Source organism: Bacillus rossius, assembly GCF_032445375.1.
Source record: "Bacillus rossius redtenbacheri isolate Brsri chromosome 9 unlocalized genomic scaffold, Brsri_v3 Brsri_v3_scf9_2, whole genome shotgun sequence".
In the NCBI taxonomy this organism is placed as follows: domain Eukaryota; kingdom Metazoa; phylum Arthropoda; class Insecta; order Phasmatodea; family Bacillidae; genus Bacillus; species Bacillus rossius.
In genome coordinates, this window is record NW_026962013.1 from 21,660,303 (window position 1) to 21,685,065 (window position 24,763).

At 37.7% G+C, this 24,763-nt stretch overlaps 1 protein-coding gene across 1 annotated transcript in view; it reads left to right on the forward strand.

The window, feature by feature from the left end:
• LOC134543279 (disks large 1 tumor suppressor protein) overlaps positions 1-24,763 on the forward strand; it is a 719,411-nt gene that overhangs the window by 160,096 nt on the left and 534,552 nt on the right. Inside the window, exon 3 of the mRNA XM_063388189.1 lies at positions 14,093-14,197. Coding sequence (XP_063244259.1) covers positions 14,093-14,197 — 105 coding nt within the window. The remainder of the gene's footprint in view (positions 1-14,092; positions 14,198-24,763) is intronic.

Below are 24,763 nucleotides of genomic sequence, written 5' to 3' on the forward strand. Positions count from 1 at the left end.
TAACTCGTAGGAGTAATACTAAAAACTTTCGTCTAAAACTTTTTGATACGATCTACCATAACTGAAAGGGGTGGAAAAAACAAGGGTTGGTAGACAAAAATATCGTAACTCTGTTCTTAGGCAAACCTTCAAATTAGTTCAAAGTGTTTGTAAATCTTATCATTTTTATCTAAAACTTTTGTCTGGAACAATTTTTGATAAGGCGAATTATTGCTGCAAGGGGTGGAAAAGAAAGGGGTAGAAATAAAACAAAAATCACAAAATCCGTACCTTGTACACTATTAAATTCATTCCTTTTATATTGTATAACCTAAAAATAATATCTACACCTTTCGTCTGAAATGAATTTTTATATTACCAACCATGACTACAAGGGATTGATAATAACGGGTTGAAAGACAAAATAATCATAAACACGTTAATATGCATACTAACAAATCCGTTTGAATAGTTTGTAAACCGTCTGATATTATCTAAAACTTTTGTCTGAAACATTTTTTATACGACCAACCATAACTGCTAGGGGTGAAGAAAAAAAGGTTGGAAGACAAAAAAAAATCATAACTCCCTTAGTAAAGACATAATCTAATCCGTTAAAATTGTTTGTAAATCTTATAATTTTTTATATAAAACTTTTGGGTAAAACTATTTTCGATAAGATTAGCCATTGCTGCAGGGGTTAAACAAACAAGGGTAGAAATTTAAAAAAATACATAATTTCCGTACCATGTACACTATCAAATTCGTTCTAAGTTATTGTAAAACCTTTAATTATTGTAACAACTTTTGTCTGAAATAATTTTTATCCGACCTACCATGACAGCAAGAGGTGGAATAAACAGGGGTTGAATGACAAAAATTTCATAATTCCCTTAGTAGACACACTCTCAAATCTGTTCAAATTGTTTGTAAATCGTATAGTGTTTATCTAAAACATTTGTCTGGAATAATTTTTGATAGTAAAAACCATTATTGCAAAGGGTTGAAAAAACGTGGGGTTGGAATAAGAAAATAAAACGTCCCTAATGTGTACACTTTCGAATCCATTATTTTTTCTTTTCTCTTTTAACTTTCTGAAAATTGTCTAAAAGTACCTATTGTTAAAATTATTTCATCTAACCAATCATTACTCCAAGGAGTGAAAATAACAAGGTTTAAAAGTAAAAAAATTATCATTACTTTTTAATTAGATCAAATCGTTATGATTTATTTTATAAATCCTAAACTTCAACTAAAACTTTGGATGAAACAATTTTTGATTAAATAAATTATTTCCGTAAAAACAGGGGCGAAATAAAAAAATTCAAAACTTTTTTTGTATAAAATTTGTTTGAATTTATTTTAAACCATCTTAAATAATATTTAAAACCTTGGTGCAAAGCAGATTTTCGTACGACCAAGTTATTAGTGCAAGGGATGAAAAATAGTGTTTGAAGGTCAAAAATTTAAATAATTACTTTAGTTGGTATGCAAGTATTATTAAATTCTTTCTAAGCTATCCAATGCTGGATATCTTGAGTTAAAAATATTTTCGCTGAATGTAAAATAGCTTTCAATCGATCATTTTGTAATATTGATGTACATAAATAGGTTATGTACATTAAGTTCTTAAAGTGTTCCAGAAGTTCATAGAAGTTTCTGAAATATTTCCAGAATAAATAAGTACTTCGAAATCTACCTACGCCTGTAGGCTGTGCCGAAAGGATTATTTTTTATATTTTAGCCTTTAAGGTAAAAAATAATTAGATACAATTAAGTGGTAAATTACAGTACCCTGTATTTACACATCTGTGCAAGTTTTCATGCCCGAGGTTACCATTTTCAATCTTTTCTTTCAAGTCTGACAAATTTTTTTTGTGTTTTTTTAAGTTACTTTTTTTCTACGTGACTTCCCTCTTCAATTTTTTTTTCTGATTATTTTTTTGCTTGTTTCCTTACTTTCTCTTTTCCACAGATCTGACATTTTCCATTTCTGGAAACTCCTCCGCCTGTATTTTACTCGAATACGTTCTGATTAATAAGCTGAAGTCCTCCGGCTCATCTGCTCAGCTGTCACGAAGGCCGCTCGGAGAAGCATTGAGGCAAGGATTCAGGGTGGTGAAGGAAGGAGGGAGGGAGGGGAGGAAGTAGGAAGAAAAAAATCAGGGCGCGAAAAACTTTCGCTTGTTTTTTTCCATTTCCGCCGATCGCGTATTCTGCCGGCCGCTTCCCTGCTTTTCTTTTTACAGGCGTACATAATATTTTATTCCTCGGCGTTCGCTGCAATCGCTCCATCTCAACATCCCCCTCCACCCTTTAATTTCCCACACTTCCCTCTCCCCCCCCCTCCTCCTCCTCCCCTCATCATCCACAACCAGGCTAGGTATTCGCAGATCGTCATCTGTTGGGAATAGATTAAGGGAAACCTGCGTCGCATACGAATTGCTCCTCTCTCTTTGCCTTTCGCTCTTTGTCTCGGTGGGGGGAAGAGTGGACTATGTTCACCTCGGCGAAATCCAATTTTTTCAGCATCGGGATTGCATTTTTAAATGTGCAATGTTCTAAATTACTATGCTTATATCGTATATAATAGTTTACAAACGGTTTCAACAATTTAATAAGTGTTCATTAATGATTTTGATAAACTTAAATTCAAATTTATGTTTAAATCCTAGCATGAACGTAGAGTATAAATCTTATAGTTCCTAAATCAATAGAAATTTGTTTTGTTTTGTTTTTTGCAAAAAAACTTTAAAAAAAAGTAGGTTTTCATAGTTTTGGGAAAACAAAATTTTTATTTTAATATATATATTTTTTAATGATATCTTAAAACTGAAGAGTTTTACAATAAAGGCGTACTAAATTATATACCGATTGATCAAAAATTTTACACTGCACGATATAATGCTGTCAATTCATACTAGATTTGAAATATAAATTGGTCTTTAAAGTTCTCAAAACCATTAAATTAGTTTTTTTGAAATTGTAAAACCATGTATAAATTATCAACTCTTTCTAGTTATATAATTGATCATGTTTAATAGCACGAGATAATAGATGCAAAACAATTTAGGAATAAAGGATAATTTCCTCTTAAATAAACGGAAGCGTTCTTTGAAGTAACAGGAAATTTGATCTTCGTATAAACTACGCCGACTTCGGACTTCTTAATTATGCGTTATGTTGTAAACAGGATGAACGTGCGTGCGAAAGAAATATGTATACTAAAGTTTTACAAAAGTGTTGTTTTAACACCTAATTTTTGTTTAAAATCATAGATGATACTCTTGAGTTAATATTCAAAATAATATATCCGCTTCTTTACGAAGATCCCTTGATAATTTGTAACCAGTGTTGTTCGTAAATTTACTTTGATGTTTTTCTAACAGTGTATGTACGCAATATCCTCTGTAAATAATAAAAAAAATATTACTGATCAGATTCACTTTAATGAAGTTTGTTTTATTTATCTCGCTAATGTGATCGTGTAAACCGTTGTCGCATAAAACAACGGCTTGGTTAAACAATAACCCGGAATGCTTTGCAAAGAACTTTTTTTTTAAATTTTACTGTTTAATAAATAATTACTCATCTCGCTTGTTACCCGTAATCATATGGCCACTCTTACTCAATTACGTTTGTTGTCATTAATACCAGAATCCGATAACAGCTCAGCTATGTCATCTTTAATACTAGTTTTTGAATTAATAAGTAGCACAATAACTGTCGCAATTGCGATTTTAATAACTGAATGATAATCAGCAGGGATTCTGTTCTGACTAAAATTCGATAGCAATGCAATGTTTAATGCGTTGTATTTATTTACAGATAAGACAAACCTTGTATAAAATATCTGTTAATAAAAAACGAGGCAATGATATTTATAGTTAATGAATTTTTTTTAATTTAATGTCGTCAAACTCTAGTAGTAATTAACTTTTGTAGAATATAAAGTAACTAGTAAGTACTTTATAAATTTGAAGTAAATTTTTGCATAATGGATGATTCATGAGTAAATACTTCAAGATTTGTTTCCAACCAAAAAGTAATGTTATTTTTCTTAACCGCGCTTTTACAGCTATTGCGTTCTTGGTCTGGACTTGGGGGGTCTATTTTAATATTCCTACCGCATGAGGTGTATTATCAAGTGTTTAACAATTTGGACTTCAGTAAATAAATCTCAGAGTGTGGTTTCCCATTTAACTGTTCATTAGAGCGAAGGTTTGTAATTTCAACTACAAAGAGTTATATTCTTGATTCTTTACATTCACTATAATTTTTGAAATATTTAGGTCTGAAGTTTTTGTATTGTTATTGAGTTTACTGGAAAACGTAAAACAATTTTCAACAATCATGCACAAATTGTGTTCTTTTGTAACGCATGTCCAAAAGATTATATCAAGTTATATAATTACTGTGGTGTAATGCAAGACATTCAACCTGCACGCACTACACACGTGTGTGTGTACGTATATAGTGGATTATGGCCTTAAGAATTGTGAAAAAATTAAAAAATCAATAAAAATTTAATTATGTGTTTTCACTTTCTTATAGAACTATTTATTTTTTACTTAGTGAAAATGAATATTTCCTCGCATGGTTGATTATTTTCCCCTACAGTTATTAAAAATATCACCGACATGTAAAGTGCTTGTGTGATTTCAAGGTAATTTTACCTTACTAGAACTGTAATTTTCTTGCGTTATGTAGAAAAAACTTTCTTTTTTTCAACAGTGGCCAAATATTTTGCGAGCAATTGTATCTATTAATCTGTTACAAGTAACTATCTAGAAAGTTTTTTTTTCTTTGTTAAGGCAATACGTTCATACAAAAATACCGTTGGATTAGGATTGGCTTCAATGGGTACAGCCACTACTACTTTTTCGTGGATTCGTTGGGTAGCAAAGTAGACTTGAAGCGCACAAACATCCGCTTCGCATTGATGATTGGAGCTACTGTGCTCTTTATACACCCTTAACAATCTTGAGACGTCACAGGCAAAACGAATAACTGCGCGAAAACTCGTACATACATGTTGTGGGCTCAACGTCAACCATTGTTGACGCATTATTAGTAGAGACCTGAAAAATTCGCGGGTTCATTTCGTGTTAATCTGGAGGACTGAGGGCCAATTAGAGACGCTCACTCATAGAAGTGTCGAATCACAGGCCAGCCAGTCGAGACGGCTCACAAGTCAGCAGCCAATGAACAGTTGGCATTTGCCCGAGTGTGTAGAGGCTATCGGAGTCTATCCTGGAGGTCATTGAACCCGCGAATTTTTCCGGTCTCTAATATTATTAGTTTCGTGGTTATTAGCGATTCAAATCTGGCGGAATTTTGTCACGCAAGGAAGTTCGACCGACTATGTATTACTGTAACGAGCTTCAAAATTTTGTGTAGTTCGATAAACATTTCTCTCGTCCGATGCGGTGTGGGCGGAGGGTTAATGATGGCGTGGAAACGCGGGCACTGTTTGAAATTATCGGAAAAGAGCGCGAAGAGCGGTTTAAATGGAATGGACATTAGCGTTGATCAATTGGATTTTATTGTGGAACGTGATTGGGGGTGAGCTGGGAGTGCCTGCGGCCTGGATTCCTCTTGTCGCCTGCCGACCGCCCACGGCTTGTTGACTCCGCGTGGCATCAAGAGAGAGGCTCGTGAAATAATTGGCTCGGCTGCGAGTGAGCGCTTTTAATTACCTTCATCAATATCATACTTTTCCATTACAGAAATTTCTCGTCTCTCTTTCAGACTCGGTTGGAATCGCGACATTTCGCAATTAAATACAATATTAAATGTCTAGGGTGAGCTGCGCCGGTTATTATTATTTTTTTTTATCGCGAAATCGTAAAATCTTCAGCAGTCGAATGTTACACAATTCATCTTCGGGGATATTCCGACAACTGCTTTCTCTTTATTTCTCTTAAAATGATTTCAATTCGAGCCAGCTAATTCAGCGGTACAATCGCATACAGGGAGGGACGCTAGCTGGCTTGTGATTCCATCGAGATGTATTTCCTCTTGTCAAATATGACGTGAGGCGCGAGGTTTCCATTCGCTGCATATACACATACCTGCCGTTGTAATTATAAAATTGACGTTCTCACAGAAAAAAAAAACCTCATAAACTTACCCATATGAGGTTGAGTGAACATTGATGAGATGAGAATAATTAATCTTACGCTTTCATAGTGAAATTGTTTATACTAGCAAGCAGAGAAAGTTTTCTCGAAATGCTCTCCGTGCGCCCTTTCTTAGACAAAGATTACGTAGAAGTATAGTGGTAGAGGCTTATGGCACAATTCTTTGGGGGGGGGGGCTAACGTCTCGTCGGCAAGGTCATTTACTTGCAAAAAGAAACTTGACATATTTTTAACCTTAAAATCTGACTGCTCCTAATTTTGTGTTCTATAGCAAAATTTGATTTCAAATAAGTTCTCTGCAATTTGTAAAAAAAAAGTCACGCAAATATTAATAATTGAAATTTTTGCGTGACCAATTTCGTCGTTTTGACAACTCGCAAACGCATTCAAAATTGTGTCTTAATATTTCAATTTTAAAATAAAATCTTGATAAGAAGCTGGAATTAGCGAATATTGAAAATTCCAACATGGCGAATGAATGCAGGGCTTAAAAAACGTGCTCCGACGCCAGCGAGCGGAGCGCGTACATGTAGTGCCATCTGTGGAGAGCGCTCGGAACTACGTGCGCCGCGGTCCGGTTGCGTCGCAGCGAAATACACCCTCGCCATGTACTGCTGCAAGTATGCCCGGGGGAGTCGCGCAGTCCTTTCTTTCCCTCTCCTTCCGCATCTTAACCGCATTCTTTATCCTTCGCTTTGCCGTGCGAAATGAGCTCAAGGAGGAAGTAGCAAGAGGAGGTTTTTCCGCTTTTATTACCAAACCTCCTCCCCCCCCCCCCCCCCTTTCTCTCTCTGACTCCCGTCTCGGAAAATACGGAGACTTCGTTTCGAAACGTGCCTCGAGGGCAGGCTTCCGGCTTTTTTTTTTTTTTTTTTACCCGCTTTCTTGAATCTTTCGCTGGTTCCGAGCCGAGATCTGTCTTTCTTCGTCGCGGCCTCGAGACGCAAGCTGCGGCGGGCTCGCTGCAGATTAGCCCAAGTGCTCAGGAAACGTTTCCGACGTCCGGAGCCCGCTGCTAATGACGAAGTTGTCTCAACTCGGAAATATAAGTGGATAAGTGATTCCAGTAGGTAAGGTTGTGGGGAACGGATAAAAATCGACCATTTTTATATCCGCACAAATTCAATTCATGGATGTGTAAGCATCTTAGATCTTGGTTTACGGCATTTGGAGGGAGTAACTTCGTGAAAGGAACGGAAAGGTGTAACCGCGGTGCTGCCATCTGTGGCGGATGACGCGAATCAAAGTTAGCAAAGCCAAAGGAAAACTTTATAGTATTAACGGTTTGATGAATTTGAACATAAAGTCCAATGTTTTGATAATATTCCTTGTCGAAAATCAGATCTAAAGCCGGTGTTTAGTATTTTTTTTTTCTAGTTTTTTTTCACTTTCATCGAAGCCATTTCACTATAAAGTTTAGCATTTCACTCTGCAAGTGTACTTATTCCATTGTCGACGTAGCTGCTCCGGCAGCGAATGCTAGCGGCTGGTGCGGAAACTACTTGTGATTCGTGTCAAGAAAAGTTGTTGAAAAGCTAAATTTGCGTATATATTTATCACGCTCCGTGTAATCTTAAAGAATTCTACGTTAAATAGTGTGTCTGAATTTCGTATTATATGAATTTTGTCGTTACCGAGGTTAGGTGTTCAGAAATCGCTGGCAAGTACTGAAATATTCGCTCACAATTTTTATTTTTTATTGAAGTGAAACATTTCTATTAGGGCAAGTGGATGCAATGACTTCAGCAGAGCACAACAAAAAAGCGTGACGAAAACAAAAGGGTTAACTTTCAGAGCGAATAAAGTAGAGAGTTAGACCTATGTGAGACTATTTGCAGGTATTTCATCGCCATATTTGTCACAATTATTATGAACCTCAGTTGTCTACTTTATCAGCTATCAGAAAACGTGCCTGAAACACAGCTGGCATCAGAATAGCCCGGTGGGATGTTTGCATTATAGTGAAATTGCGTGTCCGTAAAGTCAAGGTGCAGTTATGAACGCTTGTTGTGGCTAACTCGTGGTACATCGGAGATCGGACAGTATCGCAAAGAGTTTCTGTGGTATGATGTGCAACGGTGTGCGCGCGCAATTGGTGACGTAACACCACGAACACCACGAATCGGTCGAAAGTGCACCATGACTTTACGGACACACTCTACTTGCGCACTTACTCACTCGCATATTTTTTGTTCTCGGATATTTGCACACATTCGCACACCCTCGCATACCTGTACATTCACCTGTACTCGTGTTTCAAATATTTGTGAACGCTACAAATAATTTGTAATACTAATTTATATAACGTAATAATATAAACTAATATTGGTTTTTACTCGTAATAATTCAGTTGCGTACCACCAAAAATTGCACAACAAATCATATAAAATTAAATTGTTTTTATGCGTGATGCAGCTATTTGGATAGATTAAAGAAACCAAGAAATTTAGAGTTTTGAAAATTATATTGTTTGCAAAAAAAGAAAGGTGTAACATCTTAGTTCTCGGTAAACGGCATTTGGTGGGAGTAACTTTGTGAATGCGACGGAAGTGTGTAACAGGAAGCAGGCAGTGCTAAAATATGTGTGGATCCCCGTGTTAAAGAATGGTGAAGGCACAAGGGTTGGCGGTGACTGATGCGCAGGGAAGAATAGAGCGGGGAAAGGTAAAACTCGAAACGCGTCCGGTGCTTCGGTAAAGGCGTCATGTGTGAAGTGGAGGGGCGGGAGGTGGATAGTGGCTGCCGGAAAGGGGGTTGAGTTAGTTAAGGGTGGGAGAAGGGAGGTAGTACGAAGAGGGGACTTTGTCGAGTGCCTCCATTAGCCATCCACACCCAGTTACCATCAGCAGCTGCCGCCAGGGGTCATACATCTACAAGCTCTCTCATAGCGGCGCCTTGTGACGGCGGCTGGAGGGGTTGGGGAAGGGGGTTAATGTGTTGCGGCGGTCTAAGGGTGGACCGGGGTGTAGATGAAAGAAGGTGCCATTAGGTGGTCCCGCTGGACCCTTTGTCGCTTCTCTGCATGCGGAGGGAAAGGGTGGGAAAGGGGGGGGGGGGGGCGCTTTTAGAATGGCATAGCGCACATCGACAACGGAATTGATTTCTTATAATCAATGCGTGCACTCTCTTCCGGCTGTCCCGCAAGGTGTGTTTGAGAACGTGTCTGAAAACCCACAACGCTCTTTGGGTAAGGATTAGGCCTATAGTTTTATTATCTGAAATTAAAAGTATTCGTGCCAAAAATATTAATAAATAATACTTGGGGAAAAAAAGTATTTTCTGTTTGTTATATAAATTTTACGTGTTTACGGAGAGCGGTGACGCAGTAGTTAGACACTGGACTCGCTTTACGGAGAACCTCTCAACGAAGAAAGTATTTCAAATAAACGAAGGGGTCTTTGTAGTTGCTGATAATTGGATTTTAGGAAGAAAAAAAAATTGTCATTGAAGAAAAATGAATTTAAATACACAGATAATCAACATTACCTCTCATAAATCAATAGCCTAACATTTGAAGGAATTCACAACGTAAATAAATATTTGAAAGAAGAAACATTAACTAAACTCAACTTAACTACCTACTAAAAAAATATCCAACACTCGCAATATGTACCACACAATAACGTTAAAATTTCCTTGAAAAATCCAAAAACTATGAACTTAAATCCACAAATAATCACCATTCACTACGTAAATAAATAAACAAAAGAAAATCGCTCAACGCGGTCGTTTATTTGAGTTTTGTTCTTCGTTTAAAAAAGACTTTCGGTCTACCCATTGCTACCCTGCCATGTTATTAGAATATTATGTGTTTTATTGTGTAAATAGGACAACATAAATGAAGTATTGTATGTATGCAGTCGATAAGATATTTTAAAAAAGCCTGGCGTAGTATTATTCTTCGATATGCGTATTTTATCTCATTTTGCCGTACTACAAAATCGTTTCAGTCTTAAAATTGAATTTTCGGTTTTTCGTTAGTTGAAGATTTTTATGAAGAAGTACTCTAAGAATACTGATTTCGGGAGTAGTCATTGAACGTGTAGAAACAAAAAGGTATTTGACACGTAATGCCAGAGACATAGTGGCAAGATTGGTTGCAGTGAAAACATATACGTACGTAAATAGTTGTATTTAGTTGGCAGATTTGATAAGATTTTGGACCTGGTAATTAGAAAGAAATTAACACAAAGAAATTAACATTAATGTTTAGATCTCAAGGCGCAATTTATAAAACCAATCTAATCAGTTTAACCAACTAATTGTTGAGACAGGATTTGATATGAACAGAAGACATGGTAAATAAGCAAGTGCATTCCAATAAAAATATAAATACACATTTCAAATTAGGTGTGCTGGAAGAACTTTTGTTTGGAGAACAAACAAGGGGTTGAAACAATCATGAATCACCATGGTGATTCATTCTCGTCTCCTTATTTTTTCCTCCCCCCCCCCCCCTTTTCCCATTTTTCACTAAGTTTAAACCTGCAGAGTTATTAGGTAGATTTCAAAGAAAGACTAAAATTTTTTTTTCTAAACTTACTAAAAAATAAGTGTATATGTAGGAGTTTAAGGATGGACCTAGGTGAAACCTATAGGCCTACGCCTAGGCATGCTGGGATTAGCCATGCAGGGAGAGGGTCCATGCATCGTGTACTTTGTGTAGGAATTGAAGCCATGACTGACTCCCATATCGTAAAACTATATTAAAACCATGCTAAGTCGGGCCCAGGTAAAACCTGCATGGACACAGGAAAAACCCTGGGCACAGACATGCGGGATTCAAGAGCATGCATTAATATTGTAGAAATATACAGGATACGAAGGATGGTAAGGATGATGGGTTAAGAGTATAAAAGTGTCTACCATGCAGGGGCGTTATTTTTTACAGTCAATCATAAGAAATAAGCTTTTCTAAACAGCATTATTAGGCTATTCCTGGCATGTTATTTAATGTAGTATTTATATAATATACAGATATTTCAATTTTCGGTGGTACAAATAATATTATGTACCTGTCACTGAAAATTTAAGGGATAACACCGTATCCCATACACTAGCGTTCTCGCAGGTCTGAAGTAGCGCGCGCGCAGCGCCACTTGTTTCAGCGCGAGCGACGTAGTTCCAAACGCCGCCAACAGATAGCAGTCCGCGTCGCTAGTTTCGCCGCGGAGTTGGAAGCAGTTCGTGGATACGACGTCGGAGCGCTAGCGTGCGCGTGGATGAAGACCGTTTGCAAACATCTAGGTTCATTTTTATTTGCCTTTCATATAACTAGTGGGTTACTTTATTTAATCCAGTAGATATGGTATCCGTCAATGACGGGCGCCATTTCCGTTCTAATGTACGTGTCTCAGTATTTTATCTTTGGGTCTATGAAATTATCTAGTAATCGCAGTAAGTAGAGGCAGGAAAAATAAAATATTGTATATTCGTCTGTTTTACTATAAATATGAAAATAATAAAAATACGAATGAAATGTTTATTGAATCTCTAAACGCTGCGCGTTATCTCAGTAAATTGATTTTAATGTTTGTTCCATAAGGAGCTGCATTTTTTTGTAGGGAATAAAAAAGTAAATATGTCTAATCAAATATATGGGGCTACCTCCGTTCCAAAAGACCAAATAATTGTTTTATTAGTAAAACGTGATTGAGTAACAAACATCCATACGTCAAAAATTTCACAATACGTGTTAGATAATCATGAATAACCATCATCGTAACTACCACTTGATTATATTCACAGAGAATGGCGGTACTACTCTAATTGAAAAGTATTCAACTATTACGTTGGTAAAAATATTGTTTATTAGCGTTAGGGGTGTACGCAAGTCCAATGAAGTTTTTCAATAGTCATTATTGGTGTACTCCTACTAATGTTAAACTGTAACGGTCGCGCTATTTTATTATGTAATCATATGAAAATTCCAATGTTTTGATCCCATAACGACCACATTTCTTGCTTTTGGAGCAACGATAGAATAAATTCAAGGCTTCACATGTGTTTTTAAAATGTTATTATAAAAATTTAGTTGCCCCATTTTTTACCCCCTTAAGAGTGAAATTGCATAATTATGTTTTGCCTGTGTGTTAATTCAGTTCACAGGCAACTATGTTCCTAATTTTATCAAAATAGGTTCAGTATTAAATATGTAATTGAGTAACAAAGATACAAACTCACTAACGTTCTAATTTGAATTTTAGTAGGATTTAGAGCCTTTATAAATTGCATCATATTACTCTTAGCCTATTATGTGGTTAGTAACCATAATCATCATAATGAAGTGCCGAGCTTACGTCAAAATGCCACAAAGCAGTCTGATATTAAAAAAAAAAAAAAGTGAGCGAGTCCGTAAGTACCTACTCACCAGTGATTTGTAAAACTTCTAACCTCAGTAACGAGCAAATTCATGTGTTCTCATGTTGTTCATGTTACAAATAAACTTATAGGTTAGTACGAAACTTGGACGCGAAATTTTGAGATGCGGTTTTGCCCATTTACGAATTCGACCGATATGTTCCACTTTCGTATTTTATGTATCAGTGTGGAAATAACGTGTGCAAAATTATGGCAGTTATCGTGTTCATAGATAAAGTTATACGTATACGCATTCGACTTTTGAGTTGGCGATGTTATTGAGGTCCAGTTACCTTGGAACGAAAAAAAAACCAATGTGTGAAAGTTCCTGAGGTCGCAGCACGGTGACAATGTTGAAGCCTGGGCTTTAATGTATAAATTTTAAAGTGCTATTTCAAGTGGGTTTTCTTGATTTAGTATTTTTAAAAAAAATCTTTGAATACTTTATTGCATTACATAAAGCCACAATGTCATAGGAATTAGATCGTCACCTTTTTATAAAACCAAACCGAAGGTAATTTATCAAGAGAATAATCCCAAAAATTTTAAGATACAAGGTTCAATATAAAAATATATTTTTTTAATGGAACAGAAATATTCATGTAAAATTACACATATATATATATTTGTATTTACATAATAACATCTGCATCTTCTCAAAATAGTGTTCGCTGTAATACTGGGTTCGGATTCTTACCCGTTTTGTGTTGTCCCAGTACGTCCAATTGTCAAAGTTATTTGTAAACCGTTTCCTGAATAGTTTTCCAGGATTAACTGCACACATTAATAAAGCACATTTATGCTTGAATGAAACATCAATTAATGTGTGAAAATTTTTGGCCGTGTCCTTGGCGATAAATTCACCGACGTTTCGGTCGACATTGCAGTCGTCATCATCTCATCAGGGAGCAGTTCAACCTCAGTAGCTAACTGCTCCCTGATGACGGCGACTGCAATGTCGACCGAAACGTCGGTGAATTATTTATCGCCGAGGACACGGCTAACAAACGCAGAAGCCAAGCTACTTCAGGCAAATGGCCGTGAAAAGCCTGCGAATAATTAAATCAGTATTTTATATTTTCAGCATCTTCCTTGAAGTACTGCCATGGGTGTCGCAACCGGGGGGGACGGGAGGGACACGTCCCCCCCCCCCAATAATAAAAGTCTTAAATTTCGTCCCCTCCAATAAAAGATTTAGTTTCGTAGTTTCTCCTGATGTTTAAATTAATGATTTTGTGTGGATAAAAGCACCAGCAGATATGTTAACTGTGTTTTTACAATGTTTTTCTCTGAAAATATTTTTTATAATAAAATAAATTATATATTGCAACCAACTATAATTAGAAAATTTAGGAAAGAAAAATCCCTAAACACCACCTTTTTACACCTTCAAGCCCCAATTTTTCCCGGGGGAGGACCCCCGGACCCCCCCCCCCCCCCCCCCGTTTACTTTTCCAGGGGATGGATATTCCTCAATAACTAAATCAATTGAAGTTCCCCCCCCCCCCCCCAAAAAATATATTCTTGCGACGCCCATGAGTACCACAAAGTGGTTTCCAAAGGCAGAGGCGACCCAAGGTGTGTTGACGTCGCCGTGTCTTTTGTCGCAGGGCGGCCGGGTGTCCGGCTCCTTCCTGCCGCTCACACACGCGCTCATGAACCTGCAGGACCGCCGGTCGCTCAGCCCGGAGGAGTTCCAGCTGTCCTTCTCGCAAGTAAGGACCTGTCTCCATCTCCTGGCCCTAAAGGCGCCGGCCGGAGAAATGCATTTCGTCGCCCCCGTTATTTCCTTAGGCCTAGGTCTCTCTCGCCGTTTTCTTCATTAACTTTTTTTTTTTTTTTAGGGTTGTTACTTTGCATTTGTTGTTCTGTCCCAAATATATTTCCAACAGATATTCATTTAGTGTAACACCATGTGTTGGTGTGCGTGTTTATGTGTGGTTGGCTCACACTTAAACTACGGGAAAAAAAAGTATAATCAAGCAATTTTTTTTTCAATATGTGCTCTTAAATGGTAGTCTCATTTCTTACAGAGAAATAAGTCCACAATACAAATTTTAAAAAAAATGATAAATAAGAGCAAAAACCATAATTTACAACAAAAAAACTTGTGTAAACTTCACAGTATAACTTTAAAAACTAAAAAAAAAAAACTATTAATTATTTAACCCTACATATTCATCTTTTTAACCTCTCACGTATGATGTGTATGCTGTGGGGAGAGAGGGGTGCTCAGATTCTACTGCCCAAAGGTTGTTCGCGCGGGGGTTAACCGACACAAGTCATTAGTGAGGGGATTTTTCATTCCAGGGGGGGGGGGGGGCCGAGCTCCCCTGGCAGTCCACGGGGGGGGGGGGGGGGGCAGAGTGGCCCATCACTGAGGGGGCCCGCTTGCGCTTGGATAATTTAGACTGTGAAACTGGGTTAGTAAATGTTAACGTCAAAACTATGTTCTGTGGAAAATTTTCTGTATTTATATTTTTTTTAAGTTTTCTAAATTTTCTGTATATATTTTTTCTAAGTTTTCTGCATGTTGTGTGCATATAGACTAACAGTATACAACGTACAAGCGCCCTATCCCCATAGATGACTTGTGTCGGTTAAAACCCACACGCAAAACTTTCGGGACACATCACCCCCCTCTCTGCGAATTCTATAGATTTTCACCCGTATCTGGCATCCCCCCCCCCCCAACCCAACTGAGATATAATCCCCTTTGGGGTTTGCTTTATGTCTGCCTCCCGGTTGGATGTATTCAACTCGCGATCAGGTAGTGTGGTAAAGGACACTATGCTGTAGATGCGAAACGATTTATGGTGTTAAAATTTAAAAATAGTGAATTATTTTTAATGATATTTTTTTTATGAAGCTTTGCATGCCCTTTAATATGTAACGTTAATTTGGTCTCGCTATAATCTCGCCGTTTTCAAAAAAATCTGTTAATGAAATATTTTAAATCGCATAATCGTTTCTACTTATATAGATTTATTGATTGGAAATAGCATACCTCAGATTCATTATTTGTAAGTTTATTAATGGCTATTTTTTAAATGACTATTGATTTTCTATATATTTACATAGGAAGCTTACACTCTTAAGACTCTTTATCAGTATACAACTCTTTGGGAAATGTTTTGGAATTAATCCAAGGTTATTGTTAAATTCTTTATTTTATATGCTCTGAAACATAATGCGTGTTACAAAACTTACTACATTAGCGATATAGGTAAGCATGTTTCCATTTGCCCGACGATTGTATGATGTAATACACCGTTTTCTTGCAACAGAATGGATAAAAGCATACTATTTCTTTTTCTTTCTGGTAGTGAAATTCGCTTACCAAAATGGATACGCGGCAAGAAAATGCTGTTTTTATTCAGTATTCCATATCTGTTGCACAACGCCTCTTACTTGGTGGGTACTTTCGCAAATCCTTCGAAAAATACACGCAGGACGCACTCTTTTACGAAACACTGTAATCACAATCCCATCTGTCCTTCGGCTAGATGAAATCTCGCCTTTCTTCGCAGTCTACAGAATATCTTCTTTTTTTTTTTTTTCACCTTCCGTCACCTGGGGCACCATCTAGTTTATTGCACTTACTTTTAATTAAACTTGGCTGTGGCGCATCAAATGAAGACGAGAGAGCTTGAAAGCTTCCCCGAAGCTTCCAGTGCAACGCTTTACAGTGATTTGCGGCTAACCTCGGTTTTAACGGCGGGGATTAGCTTGCTTTTTACACGTAAAATTACCTTTCGCCAAATATTATTTTGCAACATTAAAATGTTTTGTGAATATACTGCTAAAATACTTTGTTATTTTAATTCTTGCAATGTCGCTACTCGATTGTTGAAAAGAGGCAAATTGTGCAGTTTCTGGTTTTTTTTTTCCTGTTCGGTGCGCTGAAACGAAACAGTGCTTAGGCCTATTATATACCATCTTACATATAACTTGAGAAGCTTTTAACAAAGCTTGGAACTGTTTGAGTCTATCCAGAAACTGTCGGTTTTTTTTAACTTAGCCTATTAAAAAAGTAAATGGCAAACTGTTATTTACAGAGGCAACTAAATACATAAAATTAAAAGAAAACTTAAACGATATATGAATTATTTTCCATGAAAAGTATTTTTTTTCAGAATAACTCATTTCCCGAATCAAAGATTTAAATTTGGTTACATTTTGGGACGTATTTCTCTGGGCGAATATATATTTGTTCCTGATCCTGCTTGGGGTTTGCTGAATCATAAAAAGTATACATTCCTAAAATCATATAATTATTTATTATTAATTCGTACAAATTTTGCATTGTTTTAGTTTACCATTTTTGAACCGTTGTACAAAACTTGATGATTTCTGACGAATCATTTGCCGTCATTTTACGAACTTAAGTTAAATGTTTTAAGATATTATGATTCACAACAACTAAAGAGGTTAGTTGTTTATTAGAGTACATAATGAATGAATTTAATTAATTTCTACGGTAAGATAAATAAGTTTCAAAGCATGATTACCAAAAAAGGTTACACATCAGATTATTCTTCAGCGGAGCTTCGTACAATTCGTACGGACAGTTGTTCAAACGTTTTGGCGGCGGCTTTTTAAAAGTGTAATGGCCTGTGGAGTAAACATTCGATGTATCGATTCCACGTGGTGCGCAGGTCGACTGGCCTCTCTTTCTTCCACCCGTGACCCGTGCGATAATGCGTGCGCTGCCTTGAGGCGGTCGATAACGACTGTCCACCCGGCAGAGAAGCGGCCCGGCTCGTCGACGATGCAGAGTTCCTAATTTGGGGCATCCGTGGTACCTGCATGCAGGGTTGCTCCCAAGGACAGTCAGTTATGCTGAAGGCTTAGCGGACCCGCTTGCCATTTTCATGGAAGGTTTTGTTATTTTCTATTTGTAGGGACTGGAAAAAAAAATTTGCGTTTTCAGTGGCCTCCAGGATAGACTCCACGACCTTCTGCATACTTGGGCAAACGTCACGTGTTCATTGACTTCTGACTTGGGGCAGACATTTTTTTTCGCGGAAAGAAAAAATCCGAACGCCTGTTAGACCGCAACACGGGTATATCCGCAACAGCAGTTTCTTTCTTGTGATTGGCGACCGTCTGCGAGAGAAGTCGTTGCCTTGTTTGACCGAGCCGCTCAGGACGCGTTAGCTTCCGCACTGAATGATTGTGATTGGTTTTTTTCTAATGGTAGACATGTACCTGAAAAGAAAGTCACCCAATCAAGAAACACAGATGATGCTACAGTGTTTTAACTTTCAGCTAGTCTCGGAATCTTTTCGCGAAATGTGCATGGTCCTACTGCTGATTTTGTGAGGCGTTTAAAGTGGTTTAACCTGTTTATTCGGTACTCCTCTGATCGAGGGTCTCTAATTCGCCCAGGATCCTCCAGATCAACAGCAGAACAAGCAATAAGTAGAGACATGCAGAATTCGCGGATTCATTTCGCGATAGGCTAGCATCAAAACAACTATACCTTCGTACCGCTTCTGCGATTGGCCCACATTTTATCCTGGGAACTGTAAGCCAATGGGAAACACTAAACCAAGAAAGTGCCGAATTACGGACAGCCTAGTTGAGACGTCTCACGCGTCAGTAGCCAATGAACAGGTCTCATTTCCGCGAGTATTTAAAGGACTGTGGAGTCTATCCTAGAGGTCAATGAATCCGTGAATTTTGCAGGTCTCTAGCAATAAGGTATCATTGTTTGAATTTCACCATATAAAGAAATTTATCCGGATTTATTTAGGTTATAATTTTATTGCGTACGTCCGTAGAAAGTCAAAGCTTGTTAAGGTTTTCACCAATGGGTGGAGTTTTTTCAGGCCATCTGAGTGGTTGCATGGTCACGTGATCGACGGACGGACGGGTGCGGCGGATCATATTCAGTCCAGCTTGAGATCTTGATCTACAGTTGTTCAGCGGTCTCGAAGTCTGGTCGCGTTTCCTGTAACGCCGAAGCGGACGTGTGGTTACGTCCGAGGTGCCCCGAGAAAGATCGCTGGCGTGATGGATGGTGCGACGGGACGGAGGGTGTGGAGGGGTGGGGGGAAGAGAGTTGAAAGAAGCCCCGCAAACAAACGAGAGTCGTCGTAAATCCATTGGCCGGGGAGAAATGTCGAGTAAACAGAAGCCCCGAACAAAAAAGGGGTTGGAGAAATTGGGTTCGATCGGAAATACAAGGACGTGGAAGAAACCACGAATTCACCCTTTCCCTTCTTTCCCCCCTCCTATCTCACTCCATCAAACATCGCCTATTTTTTCCCTTGCCTTATTTCAGCAAGACTTGTAGTTCTGCCACCGCCCCGCACGAAACATTGATGTGTTTCCTCTCTCGCCTTTTCGTGGTGTGAATACATCACAACACAGCAAAAGAAATTCTGTTTTCTGATTGTTATATCCCATTGTATTATTTTATACTCTGGAATTTCGCTCGCCATGTATTTCAGCATCACTGGGTGAAAAATACGTTATACCTGTTTTTTTTCTCGCCATAAATTTCTTGATAAATCATTTTGTCAAAGTTGCGCGTTACACACTTTTTTTAAAATGTGACGTAGCCAAGTAAAATTTACATGAGTTAAAAATGTAATCTTTTGGGAGAAAAAAATAAGAAATTATAATATTGAATATGGTTGAGTACCGCCGGTTTCGTATCGTTTAGTTAGTTCAACAGCGTGAACGAAAGCCTACGTTTGTTTCATTGACCCCCGATCAGTCCCGAAATACCCGAAGGTCTCCGCTCGCTCGTACAGCTTCGCGGTCGGAATATGCAAAAACAGTTTGCGAGATTTCATACATTTTCACTATTTTTGAGTATTTTAAATTTTGCAGGCCCAACCTTAACAATCAGTCATTTAACGATCACTACTTAGATTAAATTTTTGCGAGAATTTTATTTGTAACACGCCTAATCTAACCGCTCTTTTCTTTTGCAACAGGAAAAAAAATGAAGATTTACGAAAGTGAATTATTCGTACATCTGACTCGGGTTTGATGAACTTATGTTTCCTATTTTAGTAAATGTCACAAATACCAGTGTTCGTTTGTTCATTCTGATTCTTTTGGTTATCATTTCACGTTGGCAGGACGCGATACGGGTCGGTCCGCTTTCCCCGAGTTACAATTTTGTTCTTACACATTTACCGGGACATTTGCATGTGAATCACATACTGCATTAAAAAAAACCTGAAACCAACACGTTGAAGAACCCATTTTTCATGAATTGCTGAATGCAGATATGTTTCCCGCACATCGCTGCTCTAACCCTCTGCCAACATTTTTTTTTAAATATTAAAGAAACAAGAGTTTATAAGTAGGCCTAATATCCTAAAGTATGTAAATATTGTAAACTCACATCTTTCAAAGAAACAAATATTTGTAACTAAACCATTCAAATCGTTTATTAAATAAATTGCTAAATAAATTTTTTAAAAAATATTTTTTTCAAAACTCCGTTCCCCCGGAGAAACCCCCGGAATGGCCACCGCATGGGGAGCCCAAGAAAAGAAACGGGCTCCCCATTTGGAAGCCACCTGGAAGGTTTTTTTCTGTTCCACCCACCGTTTCTTTGGTAGCCTGACTTGTTACAAGGGATTGTATTCCTACCATAGAAAATGCCACCATTTTGTCTGGGCAATCCGCCTTGGAGGAGCCGGGGCGTGAACCCGGGTCCTACAAGTCACAAGGCAGGCGCTGTACCCCAGAACCAGAGTGGTAGAGCGGATACGTGCAGTCTTCTTAAAACTGATATGATGTTATTCCACGAGTTTACTGTAGTTTCGTGTGTCATTAACACGTGCAGTACGTGCAGTAACATCTAACCTCGGTAACGAACAAATTTATGTATTCTTATGTTCTTCGTTCAACATAAATTATATTATTTCATAACAGTGAAATATAATTTGCATAACTAGTCTGGAAATTTTTTAGTTGATTTTCTGCAAACAAACTTACAGTCCCGCTATACAATAATTATATAGAACTATAGACTAGTAAAAAAAATTGTTTGTCTGTAAAGTCGGTTTACGGACGATAGTATAACGTGACAACGTCATAACAAAACATTGATGAAATGATTGCATACTTTTAATAATAAAAGAATAAATACTTGAAATTTTACTAGTAATCAGATTTTTTAAATGCAAGAATAATTAACCTTTATTGCCGAAATTGTTGTTGTAATAAGCAATGAAACCACATTAACTTTTCACTTCACTTCACTTGACTTCTAATTAATTTTAAAAACTGGAGTTTAGCTATAAAGTTTAAATATAATTATGAACAAGTTTTCATATAAATAAACTGTAATCACATATCTATCATCAATTATATGAATCACCATAATTTTTAGTCAATTTATTAGCGTAACGGGATACAGCGTAACGGGACACTTTTTCGTGCGTGCAGACGGCGTTCATCGATTTATTAGACGGTGTCACGTAAAAAAGTCACTGTATGTAATTATAAAATCAGTAAGTTGGCAATTATTGCGAAAAGGGCTGGCTCGAAGTTCTGGTGGTAAAAGTCATGCCAGCCTGCATACTAAAAATTGCATATTATATAGACCGATTTTTGTATTCTGTGCACGAGAATATCGTTGGCTTACGATTTGCCGCCAGAATCGTCAAAATCAGATGTTGTTTGAATGTTAACACGCTAGTTTGTTTACAAATGTAATCGTTTACCTGAACAACGATTTATCGAATAAATAATATCACAAAAGAGTCAACCATATTGCTTGTATTAACAACGTTGTTCTACGTAACAGTAATTTGAAATCTTTACCATGGTGCCAAGTTTTAATTCAAACAATGACAGAGTTTTCCATTGCATGCAGGATAAAAGATTCAAGGTTATCCCCTCTATAACTCATTAAAAAATAGTTGTTGGTTACAAATTTGTTCGGGTAAATAATTATTTTATAATTCAATTTAACGCATTAATTTAAAAAATGTCTTAATAGATAAATAATAACCACTGACTGTTTTCAAACTCGGATAGACAAAGAATGAGAAATCATAACCTCGAAACCGTACAATCTTCGTATGTCATGTACACGATCGCTAATTTTTTTTTCGCCCGTCGTTACATAAAAAAAATGCAAGTTCTCTCAAAATCTGGCAAAAAACAAGTGAAACAGTTACAAAACAATGAAATTGTATCGTAATTCTTTTTAAAATGCTGACTATCTTAATCTGTGGATTTCTACCTTTTGTACTTGTGCATTGCGTTTTATTACCTTCAGAACGGATTTCGTGTGAAGTTCACTAATTCGCTGGTAATCCAATAGCTTGTTAACATGGTTTTCAGATTTCTTTTATTTCACTAATTTAAAACACTGATTCTAATTAAGAGTGTAATTTTGTCGGAAAATGTTTGAGAGGATTATAGGAGTACTTCAGTTAGAAAATTAGAGTAGCTAATATTTTAAATGAAGACTATCTTCAACCCTATACATATTATCTTTTAATGTCTCCTTAAAATGTCATTGGCCTTCACAAAAGCCACACTTAGCCACTTAGGGACAGCTCAGGATGTTTGCGACCGTGATCTCTACTAGCTGTGCAGTAGAGAATGTTTGCAGCCAACAATGAACGGCTGATCAGCCAATAGAACTGTTAAAATCGTGATTCATGGCGAAAGCAAATGGTACAGTTTTGAGGCTATAATATCTCATATCACTTTTTTTTATTGTTTAATATTTCTCTTTTAAGGTTTTAAGGTAGATTTCAATAACTACTACTTATTGTAGCCGTTACTATGGTGCGACTTTCGGAAAATTATTATATAGTTTTTCGTTTGAAGGTCCAAATACGACAAGATCCATCGTCAAATCAAAATTTATATACATCACAGTTTTGTGGACACGATAACTGTCGCAAATTTTTCTCAAATCACTCCAAAATAATACATAAAATTAAGTAGTGGAAAATCACGGTCGAGTTCTTTAATGGGCGATATTTGTCCAAAGGGGTAGAAATTGGGAAGGTTTATAGAAGTTTCAAAAATATTTCCAGAAGAAATTGGTACTTCTAATTCTACCTACGCCTGTAGACTGTGCCGAAAGGGATTTTTTTTAAAATTTATGCATCAAATCGAATTATAATTTAATAATTTACCCGAACAAAATTGTAACAAACAGCATTTTGTAAAGTGAGTTAGAAATGGGATAACCTTGTATCTTTTATTCTGCATGGGATGGAAATCTATGTTCTTACTTTAATTAACAGTTGGCACCATGATGATTATTTCATATTACAGTTTAGTAGAACAACGTTGTTAGTACAAACAATGTGGCTTACACAGTTGTTTTGATGATTTTTGTTGGATAAAACGTTCGGTCAAATGATTAAATTTGTAAACAAGCTAGCATGACAAATTTAAACATCTGTAACTGGTCATCTGTTCTGATCGTTTCAACGTGGCATCCATATCGAAAGCCAAATACAGTTTCGTTGTGTCATGTCGGCGACGTTTAAAATTCTCTGAAACTGAGAAAAATTTAGAATACTTGCAAATCGTTTTTTTTTTTCTTCCCGAGCGGCGAACTTCGGATATTTTCGGACTGGATCGGTGCTCAATGAATCTTAGGCTTCCCGGCAGGCATTTTTTATTTTTTATTTTTTATTTTTCAGGAATGCATCAGTGTCAATTTTTTTATCCCACATAACTTTCGGCACATTCAGCAATCCGTCACAAAACGAGCTACTCGCTTTTAGAACATTTCGCGTGGATTCCTCCCTACTGTTGTCGTTGGCCGCGAGGTCGCATCACTGTGCTGCCGGCGTTTTCATTTCGCACGTTTATCGATACCTTTCGATTTTTCATCTCAGTACAGCGTTTCCCCGTTTTTTTACGTGCAGACATCTTAGACCTCGGTACACGGCATTTGGTAGGAGTGATTTCGTGAACAGAACGGAAGACGCACGGAACGGAAGTGAGTAACCACGGTGCTGCCATCTGTGGCGGATGGCGCAAACCAGAGTTCACAAAACCAAAATAAAACTTTATAGTATTGACTTTTAAATTTATTTTAACATGATAGACAGTATTTTAATAAAATCCCTTGACAAAAATCCGGTCCAAAGCATTTTTTCAAGGTTTTATTTTTCCGCTTTTATCGGAGATGTTTCATTGTATAGTTTAACTTTTCGCTCTGCAAATGGAATGATTCGATAGTCGACATAGCTGCTCCGGCAGCGAAAATCTGCGGTGGGTGTGAAAACTACGTGTAATTTGCTTCAAGAAATGTAGTTAAAACAAAATTTACGTATAACAATCACGCTCGTAATTATTTTAAAAGAATTCTACGTTAAATTTCGTGTCCGAGTTTCATATTTTAAGTTAACTTTCAACATGAGGATCAATGAATCTGCTCGTTACCGAAGTTAGATGTTACATACTGGCGAGCACTGAAAACTCGCTCACATTTTTTTTAATATTGACTTTCGATAGTCCGGAACAAAATCACTAATCCAGCATGATCGTGATCTGTATCGTGTAGGATTGAATACATTAAATTACACTGTAAATGTTGGGTTTTCACGTCACTCCAATATTCTAGTGGGCTCCGAACCAAGTTGGTTATCGATCGGGCGTTCACGTGTGTTTCAACTATGCCGGAGAGAAGGGCAGTTAGAATCGGAACCCCGCTATCTTTTGCTGCATGATTAATACGTCGAAAGCTGAGATTTTTTTTTTGTTCGCTGGTGACCTGCCAGAAAAAGGGTAACTACATCCATCATCCACGGAAGTGGCGCCTCCCCCCCCCCCCCTTACCCTTGCGGAAAGCCGTGGCCAAGGGTTGAGTGCCCTTTCACGCAGCCGCGAACGGCGCCGGACGTCCTACGCCCTGGTCTCGCCCGGGCCCTCGGGGCCCCGAAGAAGGTTGGGGGGGGGGGGGGGGTTGGGGAGGAGAGCTAGCTGGTTGCCATGGAGACGAGGGCGCCGCCTCGCCGAGAGCGGGGCGTCCCGACGCGACGTCGCGAGTTGCGGAGCCTCTGACTAGCCCGTTCCCTCCCCCCCCTTCTCCCTCGACCGCTATATCCCATCGTGTGCGATCGCGCGTGACCCGATCGGGTGAAACTCCAACCAGGGTGTCCACAGTTAGTACTTTCGTACTAGATCTAGTACTTTTATAAGTTTTTTTTAGTGGTCTAGTACTTTTACACTCAGATCTAGTACCTTTTTTTCCCCTTTTATATAATAATATTACAGTAACTCCAATATGTTTTATTATTAAGCGTAATTATTTTTTATTAACTATGGCA